This window comes from Scomber scombrus, chromosome 13 (genome assembly GCF_963691925.1).
Source record: "Scomber scombrus chromosome 13, fScoSco1.1, whole genome shotgun sequence".
In the NCBI taxonomy this organism is placed as follows: Eukaryota; Metazoa; Chordata; class Actinopteri; order Scombriformes; family Scombridae; genus Scomber; species Scomber scombrus.
In genome coordinates, this window is record NC_084982.1 from 19,738,490 (window position 1) to 19,761,402 (window position 22,913).

Sequence of the window (22,913 nt, forward strand, 5' to 3'; positions counted from 1 at the left end):
ATAGCAATACATTTTAGACTTTACTGTACATTTTCATTGTGGTCTCTCATGTCTGAAGCATCAGTAGAGTTCAGTCATTCCTCCTGCTACTGAGAGGCTATTTAGTTGAATTTATTTACATATCTAAACTATTTTGTTTTTTTCATCTGAACTTGAACTCTCTGGATACCTTTCCATACCGGAAGAGAAGAGAAAATAATTGTTATTAGAGTAGAGATGAACAGAAAACACCAGAACACATAAAATGGAGATGCTTGACTATTTTAATGCTGGAGTTCATTGACCCACAGTGGGGCAACATTACAGGCCAACAAATGTGTACATTCTCTCTCAGCCTCTCTACCTCTCTCTATCGTACATAGAAACACACCAAAGATAGAGATAGAGAGAGAGAGGAGAGAGAGAGAGGAGAGAGAGAGAGAGAGAGAGAGAGAGAGAGAGAGAGAGAGAGAGAGAGAGAGAGAGAGAGAGAGAGAGAGAGAGAGAGGGGGGGGGGGGAGAGAGAGGCCCCAAACAGTACCTGTGTGTAGAATAATCCTTCAGTGTAGTTACCACCTGTGTCTGCAGAGAGATCTAGCACCTCTCTGTCTACCTTTGTTTCAGTGACACTGTTGTGATGTTGATGTTTTGCTCAAACCACAACAGGAGCCTGATTGTGTATTTACGGCCTATATGATTTGGCTTTCCATTGGGCAGCAATTAAACACTACTGAGGTACAGTGTAACTGAGCACTCTCACTGTAAGGTGGCAGAGGTGGAAGAAGCATTCACTTATGTAAAAGTAGAAACATCACAATGTAAAAATCCAATCAGTCAAGTACAGAGTAAAGTTTAAAAAAGTGTAAAAAGTAGTATTTATTGTGAAGAATGGGTACATACTGTGTATGTTATATTATTGTATTGCTGTTGCAGCTTGGTCAAGATGGAGCTAATTCATCTGTTTATTATGTAACTCGGCAGTTAAAACTGCACTTAAAGGGTCAAATCAAGTAGATACATTTCAATGTTAGAGTTATTTTTGGTATTATACTTCTACCACAGCTCAAAAGGGAAACACAGAGGGAATTTGATTCTAAAAAGACTGTAAATAGGAGTTATGGGTGTAGGAAACAGCAGGATGGAGTTGTGGGGGACTGTATTGGTAAATGTACTTGATCATTTGTTAAAGTCAAAAATATCAATACAGCAATGTAAAAATACCCCATTATGAGCAAGAGTCCTGCATGAACAATTCTACTTCATGAAAAGTACAGAAGTATTAGCAGCTGATTATACTTACAGTATTGCAGTAAAAGTTCTTTTTTTGTCCCTTTGACTGATATATTTTTATATATGACATGATTAGATTATTAATACTGAAGCATCGGTGTTAGAGCAGCATGTTACTGTTGTAGCTGCTGGAGGTGGAGCTAGTTTCGACTACTTTACATACAGTTAGCTAGTTTAGTCCAGTGGTTCACAACCTAGGGGTCGGACCCCTCTAAAGGGTCAGCAGATAAATCTGGGGGGTTATGAGATAATTAATGGGAGAGGAAAGAAGAAAGTTCTGGTACACAAATCTGTTTTCATTTTTGGACTTTTCTGTAATCTTTGATTTCATTTTTGGTGAAATATTGGATCATTTGAATATTTATTGAAAGGAAACCATGTGAGAAGTTTAGAGGGAAAATCACTATTTGGTGGCGCTGTTAACAACTCAAAGACATCTCAAATGTGACCCAGACTACACACTGCTTTTTGTAAGATGTCAAAAGACAAAAAAGTTGGAAACCACTGGTTTCATCATGTGTTGTATAAAAAAGCTTGTTATATTATCCCTTGTGTCAAATCTTCATCTGAAAAGTAACAGAAGCTGTAAAATAAATATAGCAAAGTAGAAATTACAATTTTTCCCTCTGAAATGTAGTAGAGTGGAAGTATTAAGTAGCATCAAATGGAAGGACTGAAGTAAAGTACAAGTACCTCAGAATTGTACATACACTACAGTACCAAAGTAAATGCACTTTGTTAGGCCTACTTTCAGCCACTAACCTAAAGAGGTGTAAATCATATCCTGTGTGTGTATATATATAAATTATATAAATGATATAAATTAGAAAAGTTATCAAAAAGTTATCAAATGTAATAAGTTACATTACTTTGACTAAGTAATTGAAATACTTAAATTACTTATTACATTTTTAAATAGGGAAACTAGTAATCTGTAACCAATTCCATTTCCCCAAAACCTTTCCAACCCTGCTATCTATCTATCTATCTATCTATCTATCTATCTATCTATCTATCTATCTATCTATCTATCTATCTATCTATCTATCTATCTATCTATCTATCTATCTATCTATCTATCTATCTATCTATCTATCTATCTATCTATCTATCTATCTATCTATCTATCTATCTATCTATCTAACAGTGTACTACTGGTTGTAGAGGGCGCGCCCTCCTCGGCACTTTCCGTCAGACTTCGTGTCCACTGACGTCATGCTCGTCCCCGCCTCTCCTCTCCCAGACTGCTTTATGTCTGGCAGCAGGAGCAGCACAGACCATGCGCGGTCGCCATATTACCGAGCAGCCCTCCCCTCCGGTCAGTCCCGTCCCAGCAGCAGAGCAGGAGACAACATACACAGAGAGAAGCACCAGTGAGACAGCAAAACCAGCCCCCCTCTAAAAAAAGAAAAAAAAGAGAAAAAAACCGAGGATTCAGCGGAATGGATTAAACCTTTTATACACGCCGCAGTTTATAGCCATCGTGATCGGGTTTTTTTTTACATCGCTGTGCACTGGATGAAAAGGTCGCTTTTGTTTCGTTGTTTTTTTTCTTCCCGTTGAGCTAAAAACGAGTCAGTATAGTCTGTGTTTAGCTAGCCGGTGATGGAGACTGGCAGCTAGCTAGCATCAACACACCACACACACACACACACTCACTCACACACACACACACACACACACACACACACACACACACACACCCCAACACACACACACAGCTGGCAGCTATTCTCCTTTTTGTGTTCACTGCAGCTACTTATGATTAAAACCTTCAAGATGTTAGTTTGTGTTTGATTGACGTAGAAACGGATACCGGCTGTCGCTAGCCCCGCTGTTGCTAACGTTACACATCGTTCGGGCTCGCGCTAGCTGTCACCGGAGATCACCGAAGATCATCGAGGATCACCGGTTCGTGTATGAGAGGCTGGAAATACTGGCACAACTTCGCTTGATATTTTTAAGAGAAGCCACCCCTGCCACGACGCTTTCTTTTTCCTTCTTTTTTTGTTGTTGTTGTTGTTGTTGGTTGGCTTTTGAATATTTATTTATTTATATATATATTTTTTGTTGGCCCGTAGTTTTGTCAAAACGGCGCCGTTAACAAACTGCACCCTTATTATTGCACACTGTCAGAGACCAACTATCCCACGGATCCTCTCGAAATGCATCACCCGGACCCCGCAGGAGACTCTGGCAGTGTCAGAAAGATGTCGGCTGTCTTTCACAGGAGGGGTAGCAACACGGGCGGAACGGCGCTGTCAACACCGGCGACCACGGTGGTCAATAACAGCCACGTCCCCGCCGATGATTATCAACCCTCCCTGTTGATTCAGTGCCAACCTCCTGCTGGTTCATCCTCCCCGGGTCCCCACCTTCATCATCATCATCACCATCACCAACCACCTCCTCCTCCTCCCCACAGCCTGAATCTACATCCCCAGCCCGCGCAGTCTGCCGGGGCTCAGATGAAAAAGAAGAGCGGTTTCCAGATCACGAGTGTGACTCCTGCGCAGATATCTGTGAGTACCAACAACAGTATTGCAGAGGACACGGAGAGTTATGACGACCTGGATGAGTCCCACACGGAGGATCTGTCCTCTTCTGAAATCCTGGATGTGTCTCTCTCCCGTGCAAATGACATTGTCGGAGCCGAGAGGAGCTCCTCAGAGGAGACGCTGAATAATTTCCATGAGGCGGAGACCCCTGGAGCTGTCTCCCCTAACCAGCCTTCACACCCCCATACTCTGAACATGGTGAACGGGACTGTGCACCATCACCATCAACACCCTCATCATGCTAACCATGTCCAGGCCTACTCTCTGTCCTCCGGGACTGGGAGCAACCCATCTGCCCTCACATCTGGAGCTTTACCTTGTGTCACCCAGAAAATGCCTTCTAACATGGGGGAGAATGTTTCCCAGGCTGCCCCTCCAAGTGGCGTTGCGCAGCCTGTGGGGGTTGTGGCCCCGGGATCTGTCCCAGGAATGCACAGCTCTGCTACGGGCACTACAGTTAGCATAGTTAATCCCCAGACCAGCAGTGTTAGTAATGTGAATATGTTGAGCTCTGCCAACGTGCCTGTGAGAGGGGGAATCAGCACGAGTGCTAGCAGTAGCAGCGGTGGCTTTCCTCTCAATGTGATAAGCAGCAGTGGGGGGAGCGGAGGTGGTGCTGTTGGAGGTGGGGGTAACCTCATGGCCGCCACGAATGTCGGCATGATTCAGCAACAACAAAACATCAACTCGAACATCACCATGACTACTACGACCCCTGCTGCTGCTACTGTTGCTGCTGCTGCCAGTGCCTCTGGAGGAGTGGGACTCTCCGGTGCGATGCAGGGCAGAGTTGGATCCGCTGTGCTGCAGCCCGCGAGTGCCCCTGTCACAGCTGTGGCTACACCCCCTGTACCATCTACTTCTGCTCCAGCACCTGCAATTGCTACCACCAGCTCTCGCTTCAGGGTGGTGAAACTGGACTCTAGCTCTGAGCCCTTCAAGAAGGGCCGATGGACTTGCACTGAATTCTACGACAAGGACACTCCAGCCTCGGCTTCCAGCTCCTCTACATCTGAAGCTGGGTCTCTCAGCATGCGTCAGTTTGTCTCTGAGAGCTTTGCTGGGGGCTCAGAGAGGGAAAGCACAAGTGGTAGCTCTGTGAGTAGCACGATAAGTACATTGAGCCATTATACTGAGAGTGTGTGCAGCGGAGAGGCTGGGGGACCCCCAGTACCCCAGCATGCCCAGGATTACGCTTCCCCACCTCAGGGCTTTCAAACAATCCTCCCGAGTGGCTTAAACATGGGTGTGTCGCAAACCCAACCTCACATGCACCCCCAGGATTTTACCCATTCACATGTAAAGACTACTGTGGCCCCCTTGACCCCCACAAACATTCAACAGCCCGCACCCATGCCAGGGCACCAGACCCTCTCTGCTGTATCCCAGCAGCAGCTCACCTACGCCCAGGCAGTTGCTAATCAGCCCTCAGGCTCCACACAGGGCCTAGTTGGTGTGCAGCAGCACAAGATAGGGTATGCCTCTCTGCCACAGCAGCAACCCGCTAACCCTCAAGGAGCCCCGGTGCAGGTGAGGCCACCTGAGTACAGCCAGCAGCATCAAGGTATCCCCCAGGCGGGGGTGGCCTCTCAACCTCTGATGAACCAAGCTGGATCGGTTCCCTCCGGGCCAGCTAGTGGAGCATGTCAGATGATGGGAGGCCCACAACAGTCACAGGCGCTCCTCCACTCACAGCCCCAGCAGCCCCCCTCACTTCAGGCCACCACCTCTCATGTTGGAGTTACAGGTCTTGGACAGCAGCCTCACAGCCACCCTGCCCACCTGGATTGCCAGCAGCAGAAGCCACAGTCACCCCCAACACAAATCCAAAACCCAGGACTGGGCACCCAGATGCCCACTACAATCCACCAGAGCCAAGTGTCTGCAACAAGTGTGCCTCCCCCCAACCCTCAAAGTGACACCCAGGCCCAGCTGCAAGCCCACAACATTGGGAATAGTGGTCGGATGCCCCCGCAGGGTGTTCCCCACAGTCAGCCGTCGTTTATCAGCCTGTCCCAAGAGAGCACTGCCCAAGCCCTGGCTCACGCCGCCCAGGCCACCGCCCTCTACGCTAGCCTGCCCACCTTCACCACCACTCAGCTGCAGGACGCCCAGCGGCTGCTCCTCCAGCACCAGTCGGCTCTGCTGGGGATGACCAAGCTGTCTGGAGGAGAGGCCGGATCGGGATCTAACACTGGCCAGGGTCAAGAAGCCGAGGGCAGCGCCGCCACCGCCAGTGCCTTAACTGCATCAGCTGGTCTCAAGAGCGTAGACGGAGAGGATGATGGGTAAGATCATTTTCCTTACTTAACGTTTATTTACACAGTTTTTTTTAAAAGTTAAAAAGAGTTTTTTAACACGGGCACAGGTAAGAAATAGATTTGCACTGGAGTTTCAAGTGGATCAGTGAGCGATGCCATTAAACTGGTATTTTGTAGACAAGACCAGCATTCTCTCTCTCTGTGTGTGTGTGTGTGTGTGTGTGTGTGTGTGTGTGCGTGTGTGCGTGTGTGTGTGTGTGTGTGTGTGTGTGTGTGTGTGTGTGTGTGTGTGTGTGGCGGGATGGTTTTTACTGGTCACTGTCACAGCTGTGAGCGAAGAAGAGTGTTATTGTTATCTCAGATAGTTCACAGACAGTGGCCGGGCTGCCACGGTCTGCCTGTCCTCTGTCAGCGGGACACAGCGCAGAGGGCTCAGCTGGATGTGATGTCTCTTGTCTTTATCAAGTGGCCACAGTGATTCGACATTTTTACCTAGCCTCGCCTCGCCTCGCCTCGTCTGGCCCTGCTTGCCTGCTCTCATGCTTCAAAATCCAGACTGTCTGCCTTACGGGGCACAATTTCTGCCGGGTGCACAGTCTGGCCATTACAACTCAGCACATTTTGTAGTTGAAAGGCAGGAGACACAGCACAGAGGTTGTACGGTTTATTTGATTAAATAAGGCGGATAGCTGCAGTTGTGCTCGAAATAGAGCAAATTCCACAGATGACAAAACATTACAGCCTACATTTAATTTAGTCAAGGTGAAAACTTCCCTTTCTACCTTTTTTTTTTTTAACCTTTTTTATTCATATGTATATATATATTAATGCCATACGCAACACACCAGGTGCACAATATGTTAACAAAAACTAATCAAAAGTACAAATGTAAGAAAACCAACAAATAAAACAAAACCGCAAAACAACAACACACCTGGAGTTCATTAAGAATTAATTAACATTTCAAATAATGAAAGGCCTAAATTCAAAACCAAGATCACAATCATAACTCCTTAAAACGAGAAAGTAAAGGCCTGCATTTTTTATTATCTTAAACTTCCCTTTCTACTTTTTTGTTGTTGTTTTTTTTGTTTTAATGAAGTCATCAGGAGGAGACTGAGGTTGATTTGATGACATGAAACATAGTGCAGTAAACCTTTTCCTTCACTAAAAGCTTATTGATTTCATTAAGAGACCCCCCCCCCTCTTCTCTCTCTCTTGCTACACTCATCTCTCCTTTCCTTTCTGTCTCCCTCTCTCTCTTTGTCACCACTGTTACCCTGGATTTCCACCGGGTCCGTCAGCGGCACCTTACAGCTGCGCCACAGTTTAGCTCCGTCCTCTGCCCAGCGTCAACTCACACCGGGAGCGTTACAGCAGCGGAGCGGTGCCTTGCGAGCCAGCAGTATTCCCGCGAGATCCCGCGATAATCGCCAGACCGCGAGATCCCGCGAACTGGGTGTATAAAGTCAACAACAAGAAACAACTGGTTTCTTTGCTTCTCGGACGTGAAACGAGACCCTTTGATCGATTGACTACTGACCTGGGGCCACCGGTTATGACGTAATGTGGATGTGAGGTTGTGATCTGCGCATTGTGTTTTATTTTGAAAGGGGACGGAAGTTTTATTATGCCGATTCTGTGTCTGACTTCCTGTCTGGTGCAATCTGCTCTGTTGAGCTTGTCGCGAGTTAGAAACGTGTCCGTGAAAAATAGAAATGCTGCGGATTGATAGCGCTGCGGCGCGGAGAGCCGCTGCTGGGACGTTGCTGAGACGTTGCTGACACGCTCCCTGTGGAAATACTCTCATTGATTATAGTGGTACCTATCAGCTCCGATGACCGCGGCGCAGCTGTAACGTGCCGCTGACGGACCCAGTGGAAATTGGGCTTTATACTAGTGATTTATGCGATGGCTTAAAAAACAAACAAAAAAAACCCCCAAGGCATGTCCCTCCAATAAGACGTTTCAATGACTCATTTTGAGTTTACACAGGAATTTTAATCACCTTCCAGCAGCTGGAAATTGCTCACATTTCAGTCACTCTTAACCCTTACATACTGTTCAGGGGTCAGATTTGACCCATTTTTTTACATTTGAGAGCTGTAAAACACTGTATACACATTTTCCTAATGTGAATAAATTACATAATTTTTTGTTTGTGCAGCTTATACACATTTTTGTCTTATGCAGATATCCAAAATTTGACCTAAAATTAAAAGATCGGCATTCAAACATGTTGTTGGAGTCTTTATAATCTATAAAAAATGTTTCTCTTGGATCATAAAATATTGATTAATAACTAGAATACACTTAACATTTATTAATGACTGATGAATTAGTGTAGAGACTTAATTATGAGTCATATTGTGAACAGTATATGAGTTTTAACAAACATAAGCCCTTTCTTTCCTGTCTTATGACATTTCTAGTGTTATCTTAGTATTTAGTATATTTAGTAGTGTTAAAATAAGAAGGTATAGAGGTGAAAATGAAGAGTAATAGTAGTTTTTTTGTCTTTTTTTTAAACATTTAAATGGTTTTCATTACTGGGAATGTAGAAGATAACATCTCTTCAGGTATGTAATGCTTGTAGTTTAGTTTCAGTCAGGTCTGCTCGTCTTTATGGGTTGGTTAAATGGATACTGAAGGATGGCTACTGTTATCACATGATGTTTAACTCCGAGGAATGTGAAATCTATGGGGATCAGGTGGATTATTGTCTTTGATGATAAGCAGCATTTGGGTCAAACCAAAAGCCCTTGTTACGAATGAGAAAGATTGTCTCGGTGAATTAGGCCCACGGTTCACTCACTGTATGGTTTACCTGCTGTCAGGGTGGTAGTCGTACAGCCGGATGAAGGTTAAAGGCTCCTTTATTGATTGGTGGTCGTGATGTGAACTCAGAACATGACAGCACAGGCTCATCAGCTCATTTTACTGATTAAAACAAGTGAAATATGAGGCACAATGTGGGAAATAGGCAAGGCAGCTCCATTTATATAGCATATTTTCATACACAGGGGCAACTCGGTGTGCTTTACATAAAAACAAACATTTAACAGTAAGTATTGGAAGCATAAAAACATACAATTTAAAAAAAAGAACCTAATTATAATAAGAATAAAACAAAGTACAGAAAAATAGAAAGAGAGAAAGAAAACAAAAAGCTAGACTAAAAAACTGCATAAAATATGAGAGTGCAGCATAAAATAGGGCATTTAGGGCCAAATGGGGGCATATACTTAAAAAATTACCATACTGTTAAGGTGTTCAGGGTTTATACTGTATGTAGGAGACTTTATGTGAAGCCAACAAGTGATAGTCCTCAGTTTTCTTGTACAAATGATGCAATTGTATCGAAAAAATTACATCAATTAAAACCTATTATTGAGCGTCTTTATTAGCGAGGTTGGAGATGGAGATGGTGCAGCACTGACCCACATTACTCTTATAATATGACACAGGAAACAATTTAGCGTGCAGGGAAACCTACAGATGTATGTATGCGTTAATATATACGTTAATATATACTTAACATGTACATTTTGATTCATAATGATGTACGTGATAATATAAAATACAAACAGACGTTAAGTTAAGTGTCTATTGGATATTGCTGTTCCATTTTCTGCTCATTTTTGCTGATATTTAACTTGACAATAGATTGAAACCTCCTGATGTAGGAATAGTTTTTTTAAATTGGCGTCTTGCAAGAAGCGGTCATACAAACAGATTTGTTCTTAAAATGTATGTACGAGTGATTTAAGAACATTTATGGATGTTTATGAAGTTTCTCTTAGGTTTGAATGAAGTGATCGAGTAATCCAAATGCGTCGTACGTGTGAGGAATAGATTAATCTCTGCTTTTCTTCTCACTTGGATGAAAAACACTTGTTTGACTTTAAAATTATAATAATGAGTTTAAATATGAGACCGAAATTAACACAAAAAAAGGTAATATATTAGTAAAACATGCTTCATTTTCTGTTTACCAGATTTTTGTCTTCATGGCGGCCAATTTATTTTCAAGGGTTTGTAGATTTTATGATTTTTATGATCAAATTTGGTGCAGAAACGTATACATTTTTATTAGTTTATTAGTTATTAGGAAACTTCAATGTCAGTGTCCATCTCAGTGTTTCTGTGAAGCTCTTTGTCCAGTATCATCTTATATTTTAGTAAAAGTATAAAATCATCTGTAGACATATAGATAGTTTTTTACTCTAATATCTCTGTGACCGTCCCATCCCTTAACAGCCTCCCATCACAAAGCGCTTTGCTTCTAACTTTATATCATTCCCTCTTTATTTCTGTCACTGTGCAGAGCTGAGCTGATAAAATGTTAGCTGGACTCATATTTTCTGATTGTTTCGGGTCTCCTGCTGTCGCTCCTACATTAGTTATGTGTTTGTCTTCTGATTTCTGAAAGCAGGACTTAAAGTTGCTCAGTAGTTTTTTGGTTCTTTGGGAACTTTTTTGTGAATGTAACTCGCCCGCAAACGTAGCAGATTGTGGAGCCTTGTATGGAAGTTTTAAGGTGGCGTAGATTACATTAACGATCTCTTAAACAGGTGGCGTTCATCAGGCGGAAACAAGCGACTTACAACAAGTTCAGGCAGTTAAGAGAGAGTTTCATGAATCACGCTTAGGATTTTCCTCTTATTGCTTTGTGTGAGAACGAAAAGAAAAATAAGAAAACGTTTGCACATCAGGCTTCATTTTACACTGGTTTTCAAGGCAATTTCTTGAGACAAAGGGGAAATAAATGAAAGATTTAAGATAATTTAGCAACATATGATACCAATGTGAAGTTTTTAATGTTTTGAGGTTTGTTAAGGTCGTTGAGGTGGAATTTATTTATTTCAAACATGAGAATAAAAACCGATAAAGAAGACAAACACAAGAAAAAAACTCAAGAAACACAAAAAAACAAGAAAAGCAGTGTTTGAAAAGGAGAAGGAAAAGGTATATACTTAAAAAATCCTGCCCTTTTCTCACTACTCCTCTATTAATTAATGTATAATTTATAAACAACTATCCCAAATGTATTTACAGTGAAAATATTGGTTGTTGGTGAGGTGTTGATTTAAGTTTTTGTGGCTGTTTTTGAGGCTCTGAAGTCTCAGTCTCAGTGAACCAAATCACAGTGAGTAGTTCAGGGGACCTGGGACATTCAGGCATTTCCGGTAAAAGTAGCAGGTCAGGGTGTCTCTTGTTTGTGTAAAAAATCTCTTCTCACTCACTTTTAATTACATTTTTATTACTCAAGTTTAACCACAGCACCGTTTGTGTTTATTCACCTGTGACTAAAATCAAAACTCATTTTCCTCCACTTTCTTTTTTTTCTTTCTTCTTCTTTTTCTGTCCTTATGAACCAGATTTAGTTCATCTTTTTTTTTTTTTTTATAATGAAGAGTCTTTTCATCAGTTACTGCCACCCCTAGAGGGGAAAATTTGTGTCTAATGGCGTCTTTCCATTAACTTTGTATGCAATTGCGTGCATGTTTAAAAATAGCTGCTTCTTCTTATTCTGTCAGTCAGGGCAACAACAACAGCGGAGCGACCCCTCTTGTTAAGCGACACTTTCAGTCCGCTGCTGCTGAAATTGACGGTCATTTTGTGTAAAAAGAAGGGCAGTAAATTATTAGTGATTGCGCCTTTTTAAGAGTCACTTTATTGGGGACCTTACTAAGATCCAGGACCCTGTTCCTTTGTCTACTAATTGCAGAGGAGCCGGTCCCTCTCATAAAACCTGATTTGTTCTTGGCCTCGTATTAGTGTATTTACAGCCGTGTTCTGATTGAGGGGTGGGTGGGGTGACAGATCGGTCGTCTGCTGTCAACATATTTTTAAAGCTTTTATGTGTGCAGGATAACCTCCGTCCTCGTAAATCGGCACATAAGGCACAGCTGTAAAACACCAGGGTCTCTTTTTAGAGTGTCATTGTGTGTGTGTGACAGCAAGAGTGTGTTTGATCGAGGGAGGGTGTCATCAGTGCGTGTGCTCCATCTGCACTGACAAGTCATTAATGGAGTATGTTTAAGAGGGGTGTGTGTGCGTGTGCGTGTGTGTGTGTGTGTGTGGGGGGGGGGGGTTGTGGTTCATTAATGGTGAAACGGCGGCCAAATGCTACAGCAGGTATTCTAACATGATCATATGCAGGTTTTTACGTGCTTGTATCTGATGATGTGGTTTTGTGCAGGTGTGTGTGTGTTTGATGTCGTGTCATTTTAAACTGTCAGACTGAAGAGAGACTTGTTAAAACACTAAATTAGCTTACTTGGGTTTAACCAGGGTGTAAAATAGATGTTAGAGTTGGGATTAAGTTAAGTGTATGGTTTTATTTTCCATTCTACTTTATAAACATAATTTTAAAGTTAGTTAATCATTAGTTTTGTTTATTATTATGTAGTTGAAGTTGATTTTATTTCAGTTCTTTCTAAGAAAAAAGTGATTATAATGTTGAAGATTTGAGCTTTTGGTCCAATTTGAATGCTTTCACTAGGCACGCTAAAAGATCTCTGCGATATTTCTTGCTCTAATTGTTGTCCTAATGCAGCTGCTATGTTGGTAAAAAGAGTCAAGATTCACTTTGTCATTTCGCTGAGTATCTGCATACACAGAATGAAAAAAAAAAAAAAAAAGTACTAAAAATGATCATACCTAAATTAAAAACCAAATATTTCAGACGCACAAATTAGCAGTAGTGCTTATAAAACCTACTAAAAACACAACAGTTTACCATCTTTTTAAAATTTGATTGTATTGTCTTTAAGTCTTCCTTGAATATAAAGAGACAAATAGACGGACAGTTAATCTGCTTTTTATTAAATAGATGGAGATAACCACATGGAGAACGTAACCATTTAAACATCGACTGTTGGAGCCAAACATATGTTTATTTTTTACTTCCTGGCTGCGCTGGTGGGAGCGTTTTACTTCAGCCAGCATGAATTCACACCTGCATGGTGCATGTGTGACCGGCTATGATGTTGCATTGTGGCAAAAGTTGAAGCCAGATACCCATCCTCCCTCCCTTCCCCCTTCTCCCTCCTCATCCCCCCATAAACAGGCAGGAGTGAAAAATGAGATGTGAAAATTATTCTTTTTATTTACTTTGATGTTAGTAGTTCTCTCATTTGCACCTAAGTAAAACATTTCCACAAATCATTTTTAAAATATTTTGGATTTTATGAGTCTCCACCAGGATATGTTGCCCCTTATTAAGTTATAAAGAAATGTATGTATATATGTATCTTCTGGTGCACGTTGCCTGTTTAAGGGTTAATGCATCTTTTTGCTGAAGTCTCCCTCTCTGTGCCAACGTAAAGGTCTTATTGAAATAAATGAGGAGGCTGCTTTTTTTTCTTCTTTTTTAAAAATTAAACGCACAGTGCTATTGTTAGTCCGAACACAGCCTAAGTGTGTGTGTGTAAATGTGTGAAGGCTCGGGGGGAATGTGGGCTGGCCGGCCGGCTGGCAGCGTGATGGCTATCTCTGCTGCTGGCTGTTTTGAATGTAATCTTTTCCCCTGGCAGCGCAGGGAGCCAGTGTGTGCTCGACCCGTTGCTCATTGTGTGGAGATCAACGTGATCCCCAAAATTCACAACACACAGAGGAAGTGACCCAACCTGACCCAACCCAACTTTGTCAGGTCTGACTGAAACTGTTAGAGACCACGACTGAGGACGCAGCAGACTGGACTAGATGGAACCAGACTGAATAGAGTTGTGCATCACTGTTCCAGCTCCGATAAATCCCACCATTGTGTCGCTACACTATTTCCTTCATCAGTGTCTGCTCTGTAGATGGCTTTGTAGAGAGTTGGAGGTTGAAGGTTATTCCTTTGACACGGTCCAGACTGTACATTTCCAGAAATTGCTGCTGTTTCAGTCTGTGTTAGATAAAAAGAGATTTAAGGACTGGACACATCTTGGTTTGTTCTTTGATGGCTTCATGTGAGTTTAGAGGCGATGCTGAACCCTAATCCATTTTTTTCTCTACAGTGACGTAGATATCGTGATGTCTCATTGGTGCTTTTCTTGTAATCCATCATGAAATCGGCGTAATCATACACTAAATGTAGTTTAGATGGATTTCAGTATTGAACAGAAATCACATTAGAAAAATCAATTGTTTCAACATTAATTTAAAGGTTTTACTCTCTCGTATTTTCCTATAACTCCTATATATTTTGATAAGAGCTGATATAGTGTGTCAGTATCTGTTATTTTTTATTCACATAAGTCGATTAGAGCTGCAACAATTAGTCAGTTAACAGCAAATTAACCTGCAAGTATGGCAATAATTAATCAGCTCTTTTTCTCATTTTTCTGTCTGGTTTCAGCTTCTTAAATTTAACTTATCAAGTTTTTCCGCTTTTCTTTGACATCTGACATTAATTTGAATATCAAGCTGAGAAAATTGAAGACATCACTGTGGGCTCAGAGAAATAGTGGATGGCATTTTTTCTCTTTATTTTTCTTTTCTTTTCTTTTCACAATTCACAGACTAAATGATTATCTGAGAAAATCATTTGCAGATTATTTTGGTAATGAAGATAATCGTTAGTTTAAATTCAGCCCAAATTCAGTGACAACACTGTAGTTTAAAATTGTTTAGCCTGAAATATGTTTCCCCAAATCTGAAGTCTAAGATCATCTCAGACCATAGACTTACAATGGGACTAAGCTAGTGTGAGGATGAAGACCCCTGATTATTATTATGACTATAAATTGCCCAGAAAACATTATTATAAGCACTTATTGATGACAGAAGGAGTATTTGTATTGATTGTAGGCCGGTCGACTAAATTATGGCTCTGATAACGACACTTTTTGTAAATCCATTTTTATCAACCCTTTTTTGAGCTCGACTGCTCAGCTGCAGACTTTTAGACTTTGCATTTTAGAGCACTAACGAGAACGATTAGCTGATTTAATTGATTAGTCAATACACAAAGTTAATCGGCAACTGTTTTGACAATCGAATAATCATTCAAATCATTTTTAAGCAGGCATGTCAAGAAATGTGCTGCTTTTATCTTCTCAGAAATGATCAATTATTGCTCATGACAGTAAACTCAATATTTTCAAGTTTTGGACTTGTTCTGACAAAATAAGTAGAGATGCACCGGCCTTTGATCAAAAACCACCGTGAGCAGTGACCGACCCCGATCAGTCTCGCGATAGTTCATGTCACAATAACACACACACACACACACACACACACACACACACACACACACACACACACACACACACACACACACACACACACACATACACACACACACATATACACACACACACGTATACACACACACATATACACATATACACACACGCTAAAACCCAATAATAGGAACTGCAGCAGAGACTCACCGTCGACCGGTAAAATTAAATCACGTCTGCTGCTGTTTTGAACTTGTTTATAAAGGAATTGAACCGTTTTATTTACCGTCAGCGTGACGCACTCCGTCATCTATCATGATCATCAATAATCAGGGCTCAGACGGTTTAAACTCGAGCTACACCCAAACTACGACGGGTCTACTTTAGACGGGACAGATGATGACTCGGTCCTATATTTAATTAGGAGTTTACACGCCGGGACGTGTTGAGCTGTTTACTCACAGTTTACCTTTGAACTAGGTGACTAAGAGTCACATTAATATTTATTGAAATCAACGGAGGTGTGGCTCTGCTGTTAAAACAACTGCTGATTTTGTTTATTTTACATTTAATTTAACCACTGACTCATTATCTGACACGCTGACATGAATCCTGTTATGGTTCAGTCTGAAGGAAGAAAATAAAATAGTAATTTGAATTAACACAGTGGATAAAATTATTTATCTCGATGTGATGACCAAATCAATAGAGTAGAGTGAAAAAACTGCTACAAATCACTATTAAAATGACATAAGAGTTGATATCTGCTATATAAGAGCTTTTTGATTACACTAAAACAAAGATAATATTTAGCAAATTATGAAATATTATGGGTGTGAAAGTACAAAAGTACAAAAACGTTTGTGTAACAATTATAATTCAAGTCTTAGAAAGAAATAAAATTGGAATCGACAGTTTATATTTGCTATAAAAGTAAAGTGCTTTTTGGTTACACTTAAAAAAAAAGATAATATTTAGGAAATTACAAAATATTATGGGTGAAAAATGGGACGCTATGGGTTGGGAAATTACTTTGTGGTACCAAACAGGTTTTATCGTCCCCACTGACAAATATTTTATCAGTATTTTACTTTGAGTTGACTTCAATGAACTTAAAAGAGCTTTGTTTAGTTAGAAAACCCAAAAACTGCGTACATTTTTTATATGAACAATGTTTTATTAACAATATACAGTTGAGTTTAACATTAAAGAAAAGTTACAAAAATGTTTTTGTATGCTGTCAATTATAATTCAAGTCTTAGAAAGAAAGAAAATAACAATCAGTGCATCTCTAAAAACAAAACAAAAACAAACATGACATTTAAAGACATAACCTTTGACTCAGGGGAAATTATAACATTAAATTATAGCATTTTCTGACATTACCAGATTAATCTTAATACAGGTGATCTTCTTATTGCTCATTTAAGCAGTGATAATAGTTTACTGATGACTTAACAGACACTCAGTCACAGTTTTCACCAATAGTCACCAATATTGTCGTAGTATTCAGCTGTTGCCTTTTTTTTTTTTGCCCAGCAGTCGCACATCACCAAAAGTGATTCACTAAAAGTAAACAGCATTTGTTGTTTGTTATGCTGCTGACGCCTCCCCAGTTCCCACCAACATAGAGCAAGCCAGAGAGCACCAGAACACAGCAGAGCAGCGAGAGAGAGAGATTTACCATGTCTTTTTTTTTTTTTTTTTTTTAAGCCTGAGCGATGAAATCATGAATGGCAGAATGAAACTGATCAAGGAGATTACGAGTAGTTTTATTGTGTTGTTAAAATGGAGATTAACTACTCACATTCATATCTCTCTCTAAATCACTCCATGTCTTTTTTTCTTTTCTTTTTTTGGCCTCTCTTACGCTTATTTCTCAGCTTTGAGCCGATGATTGATTTCACGTGTCTGCGCCTCCTTCTCTCTCTGTTGGTTTATTTTTCCATCAATAAACAGGATTGTTTCACTTAGAGTGTGATGGGGGGAAACTAATGGCTTGTAATGGATGATAATGGACACACACACACACACACACACACACACACACACACACACACACACACACACACACACACACACACACACACACACAGGCACAGTGCCATAATATCAAACCTTGTTCAAAAAGCTTCTGCTGTTTTTATTGTGGCTTTTTCTTTTTTTATGTGTAAATCACAGAAAGAAGATGTAAAATCACTGACTCTAAACTAAACTAAATTAGGCTTAATTAATTAATTTGCCTTTCACTGAGACGGGCTGTAGTTCAAAATAAGTCAATTGAATCCTTTAAATCACCACCATTTAATTAACTTTAATGGCTGGTTTGATAACATTAATCCTAAATATTTATTTCATCCTAAGGCTGCAAGATGCAAGATTTGGGTCAAAATGAGAGTCAGAATGTTTAAATTTGGATTTGAGATTACGGTTTTCTTCCATGATTGTGAGAGGCACCTTTTGTATTTTCTTTTTTTAAACACCATTTAAGTACCCATTTTTATGCAGATGACAAGCAGTATGATCAGAAATGACTTTGTAAAACCTCATATCTACCTCCATGAACTAAACTAAAGCCTATTTCACACTTGATAACTAGTACTAAAATAATCTTTCAGGCTCTGCTATTGATGATGGTGATTTTCGCTCTTCACACATGTGCAGTCTTTATGCAAATAGTACAAGCAATATAGTCAGAAATTGTTTTGTAAAACTGATAGCTCATATGTAACTCCATGAAATGCTAAATTTAAAGAATAATCAAGTAAAGCACATTTCGCACATAGTTTACAGTAAATTACTAAAATAACCTTTCAGGCTCTGCTAGTGATTTTTACTATTCACACATGCAGCTACACTTTAGGATGCCAAACGCTCTGCACGGACTGATAGGAGCTCCATTACTTCTGAATCTGTCCAGTTTCCAGCCAGTCTTGAAAAAGCTTGTTTTCAGACAGAATAACTTGTACTGTTCGTTAGTAATCAAATCACACACAAAAGCGTCGGCAAGGTAACCGTAAAAAGTCATGGATTCAAATATGTCATCAGTCTCGTGATTGGTTCACTCACTCTACCTGAAAGAGTCTTTGGTCAGAGGGATAGCAATAATAATAATAATAATAATGATAATAATAAATTATTATTATTATTATTATTATTATTATTATTATTATTATTATTATTATTAATAATAATAATGATAATACATTTATTTTATTGAGCGTTTTTAACAATACTCAAAGACGCTTTACAGAATCAAAGACAAATTAAAACGATAAAACCATACAGGATAAATGAAAACAAAATCAATAAAAGCAATGCAGAGAAGAATAAAACAAAAATAGAAAAAAAGGAAAAGAAAAGAAAAAGAATCAAACAGTAAAATATTTTAAAAGGTGGGTCTTGCGAGGAGATTTGAATTTGATGAGATCAGTGCTTTGCGTGCTTGTTCCTGTAATGTTGCTGCTTTCATTCACATCACAGTCGTAAGTCTTGAGGTGATGCAGATTTCCCCGAATAACGACCCCTGCTCCCCGTTCACACATGCTGCAAATGTTCCTTAACATTTCAGGGTCAGAATGCATGTTTAAAAGGAGCTTAAGTTCATTGTCTACTCTTATTTATGTGTTTTTAAAAATGATCAAAGCAGCTCATCTGTAGCCAGGTGTTATACGTGCTTGGAGATTTTGTCCAGTTATGAAGGGAAACCACTTGAGACCACCATTCAGCAGTTATTAGGAGCCTGTGTGATCCTCAAGGGTCCTCTCAGTCTGTAGGCTCAGTCTGCTCATGACGAGCTGTTACTGATTTTTTTTTTTTAAATGAACCGTCGAGCTCATGTGTGATTCAGTAGATCAGTTTGACTATAAATGTGCTGTGGCTGAAAAAAAACGACTCATTTCCTGCATTTGCGACTGATCAGTGAGCAGTTGAGCAGTGGTGATGTATCATCAGAGGATATATCACAACACGAGGAGCGGCTGCAGGAAGCTGATGAGTCATAGTAATATATGTAAGGCTCCCGCTGTCGATGATAGAGTTGTCGGACGTATGTGATTGGCGTATGTGTTTCAGGTGGGTGTAAAAATGTGAGGTTAGTTGTAACTTAAATGCTTTTTTACCGTCATTGCTTCCACACAACAGACTACAAAGATTTCACATTAGCAGCATTGTGCTTTTTTATCAGATCTGGGTGGGGCTGGGTGGGTATTGTTAAAAAAATTATGATACCAGTACCAATCCAAGTGATACCGATATCCGTTGAGTACTTCATTCGATACCCATGATAATAGAAGCATTAAATTGCATAGAATGCCACCTCTGCTCCACATCTAAATGATTTGATTTTTACACGAATGCATTTTGAAAGTCTTCAAATTCTTAATATTTATTAATTGAACGACGCTTGTGTTGATTGGCTGTGAGCAGGTTCTCAGAAATAGTGATATTTTCTAGTTCTGGGTGCAAAAAGGCTCGATTGCAGGTATCGTTTGATGGTAGATGTATCGATACTACTTGTTATTGATCTAATTCAGTCAATACCTTTAAGGTATTGAGTACCGATACACAGCCCTAGAACTGTGAGGTGAGTACTTCTATTTGTTCTTCCTCCACATAAGATGAGACAAGATAATCCTTTATTGGTCTTATGATGGGTAAATGTACAGTGTTACAGCAGCAAAGTGGATAGAAAGAGGAGAAAGAGCTTCAATAAAAGAGTAAAGAATAAATAATAAGTAAGTAAACAAGCATTAAGAAGAAATAAATAGTAACATTATGTACAAGACGAATATTGGTGTTGTCAGATTGATAATATACCTGAGACACACAGACTTTTATAGTATAGTTGAAATACTGTGTGTGTGTGTGTGTGGGTTACATTGCTATGTGACACATTTTTGCTCTTCCATTTAAAAAAAAAAAAAAAGAAGCTTTTTCTCTCACCACATTTTAGTTCTCAGTCTTTCAAACGTGAGATTTATTAACATAATAGTCCTAAATTCTTGTGTGTCCTTCTTGTGACTGCTGTGTCATGTAGAATAATGCACACTTGTCCTTTTTTTGATCTTTAGGAAGAAATGAAGTGATTGTTTCTATGCAATAAATCTCTCCGTTAATACAAACACAGTCTAATCATTGTCACATATAAATGAGACGGCGTACACGCCTGAATAAAGATCGTGATTGTATTTTAATTAATCGTGCAGCTCTAAATTTATGACACTATAAAGTCATCATCAGCCACACGTTGGTATTTTTTGGCTTCAGTGAGCTGCTACTGTCATTCCCCTAAACATGCCGGCAATGTGCTGAATCATGGCCGGCATTCCTGTGGCCAGAACACTGTCCAGTCAGCTCCAGGAGTGCGCACACACAAACACACACACACACACACACACACACACACACACACACACACACACACACACACACACACACACACACACACACACAAACACACACACACACACACACACACACACACACACACACACACACACACACACACACACACAGAGAAAGTGCAGTGGATGACTTAGCTGTTGGCGTAAGCGTTCCTGCCTGTTTCTCCTCCTCTGTGTCTTTCATCCTGGCAGTTCGGTTCATTGTGTTTCGTCTCTTTCAGCCCAACGGGAATAAACACTGCCAAGGTCATTTGTGGATATAAGCACAAAATAATTGATAAATGTCTATGTCAAACAGTAAAATGTGTGAAATAAACAGATCGTTTGTAGAAAAATCAGCTTTTGTCTGATAGAGGTGGGTGAGTCTGTAGGTCCCTTCCATAAGGATTAAACATTATTCATTTGATTTAAAGCTTCACTGTTATCACGCTATAGATGCTGTAACTACATGAGAAAAGACAAGAAATCAACCAAGGCTGCAATGTAATATTATCTTCATCATGAGGTATTTTCTTCATTAATTGTTTGGTCTAGAAAGTGTCAGAAAATAGTGGGAAAAAAATGTTTACAGTGCCCAAAATGTCTTCTTAAGATGTGATATCTTGAGTTTATTATCACAAAAGAAAAAAAAGAAGGAAGCCAGCAAGTGGGGACAATTGAGAGGCTGGAAGAACATATTTTGTTTTAGAGAACACTTAAATATTCATTTTTTGCCATCATATTTGCTGATTCGTTTTCTGTCAATCATCTCATCTCTAGAAAACAATACACTGACATGAATCTTGATATTAATGATATTATGTTTGCTCTGGTCACTGAGTCACTTCATTAAGTCTTTGTTCAGGAAAAACATGCTGATTGATTTTGAGCAATAGTTGAACAGTTTGGGAAGTATGTTTTATTTGCTTTCTTCTTTCAGAGATGATGGTGTGAAATACTGTAAGCCGGTGGAAATGGCTAACGTAGCTCAATTCAAAGCTCAAAAATACCTTTTTAAAATTGAGATCTTCTACCCAAAATTAAAAACTCAGTCAGCGTGAATCTCATCGTCTTGGAAGTGCGACGCGGCGGCTTTCGTTCAGGTTGATGGAAGTCTGGTCGAGTTACAGCCTTTCTGTTCGGCTGCGGTGACGTAAGAGCTCTGGCCAGTGAGTGTCTTTTCCCCATAGGGTTTGATATTCATTCAGTCTTGCTTTGTGTGAGCTAATCCCCCTTCTCAATGCTCTGCTGCTGAATGAAGAAGGCTGCTGGAGGGAGGGGATGAAGTTTTCTATCTTTTTTCCCCCCTCCCTCGGTAGTCTAGTCAGCTGCTTTCTTATTGTAATGAATAGGGCTCAGAGACAGTTTAGCTGCTGCTTACTGTATGTCTGTCTGGTAGTTTAGTGTCCATGTACCATAATCATAGTTTCCCATATATGATATTTATTTATTAAGATGCACACCAGAGTAGATATATAATCAGTTAATAGCTTTTGAATACATTAGTTTAGCAGCAGTGAGTCTTTTTCAGTGCTATTTGCAGCCCAACACAAACCCCCTGACCTCCACACCTCCATGAGGATCTAAAATACATCCTGAACTTGAAAACCCTCATCTATTCATCTCTCTACTTAAAATCTCTTCAAACTACAGATTAACTTGTCTAAATTTGTTGCTCCCAGCATAACCTGCTCAGTACATTTCCTTTGGTTGCTATTTAGCACTGTCACTGTAGCATTAAAATGCCAATTGTGGTCTTCCTGAAAACCCACTTTTTAAAAAAAGCTCTGTAAATGGTCCTGCACTGCCCCCTGCTGGTTAGCAAGCTGTCAACTACCCACATACACCAGGCTCATCATATGTACACTCAAAATTTTCGACACACCTACACAATCAGGGTTTTTTCTTTCTTTCTTTTTTACTATTTTTTTTTTTTACATTGAATAAGGGTGTGATGTCTTTGGATTTGTTATTTTACACTCAATCCCTGTATAATAAACACTCAATAGTTCACTCAGTAGAGAGCAGAAAATCAAGATTTCGGACACTAGCTAATCTGAAAAAACGTGTGGTAAACTCTCACATCTGGAACAAAAAAAAACAGGTGCTGGACCAAAGAACTAAATCTGTAAAGGCAGAAAAAACTTATATCCATACCTGCATTGGGAGCTACAGTGTGCAGACTTTCTTTTTCCTTTACGGACACTAACTAAACCTCATAATTTTGTGTCATCACCATCAGCTGTAGTAGTAGTAGTGTAGTTG

The 22,913-nt window shown here is 40.0% G+C and overlaps 1 protein-coding gene across 1 annotated transcript in view; it reads left to right on the forward strand.

Annotated features, from left to right (window-relative positions):
- The first annotated feature begins 2,702 nt into the window (after window positions 1-2,702).
- LOC133993328 (TSC22 domain family protein 1-like) overlaps window positions 2,703-22,913 on the forward strand; it is a 41,813-nt gene continuing 21,602 nt past the window's right edge. The window contains exon 1 of the mRNA XM_062432244.1: window positions 2,703-6,115. Within this exon, the coding sequence (XP_062288228.1) occupies window positions 3,435-6,115 (2,681 nt within the window). The 5' untranslated portion in view covers window positions 2,703-3,434. The remainder of the gene's footprint in view (window positions 6,116-22,913) is intronic.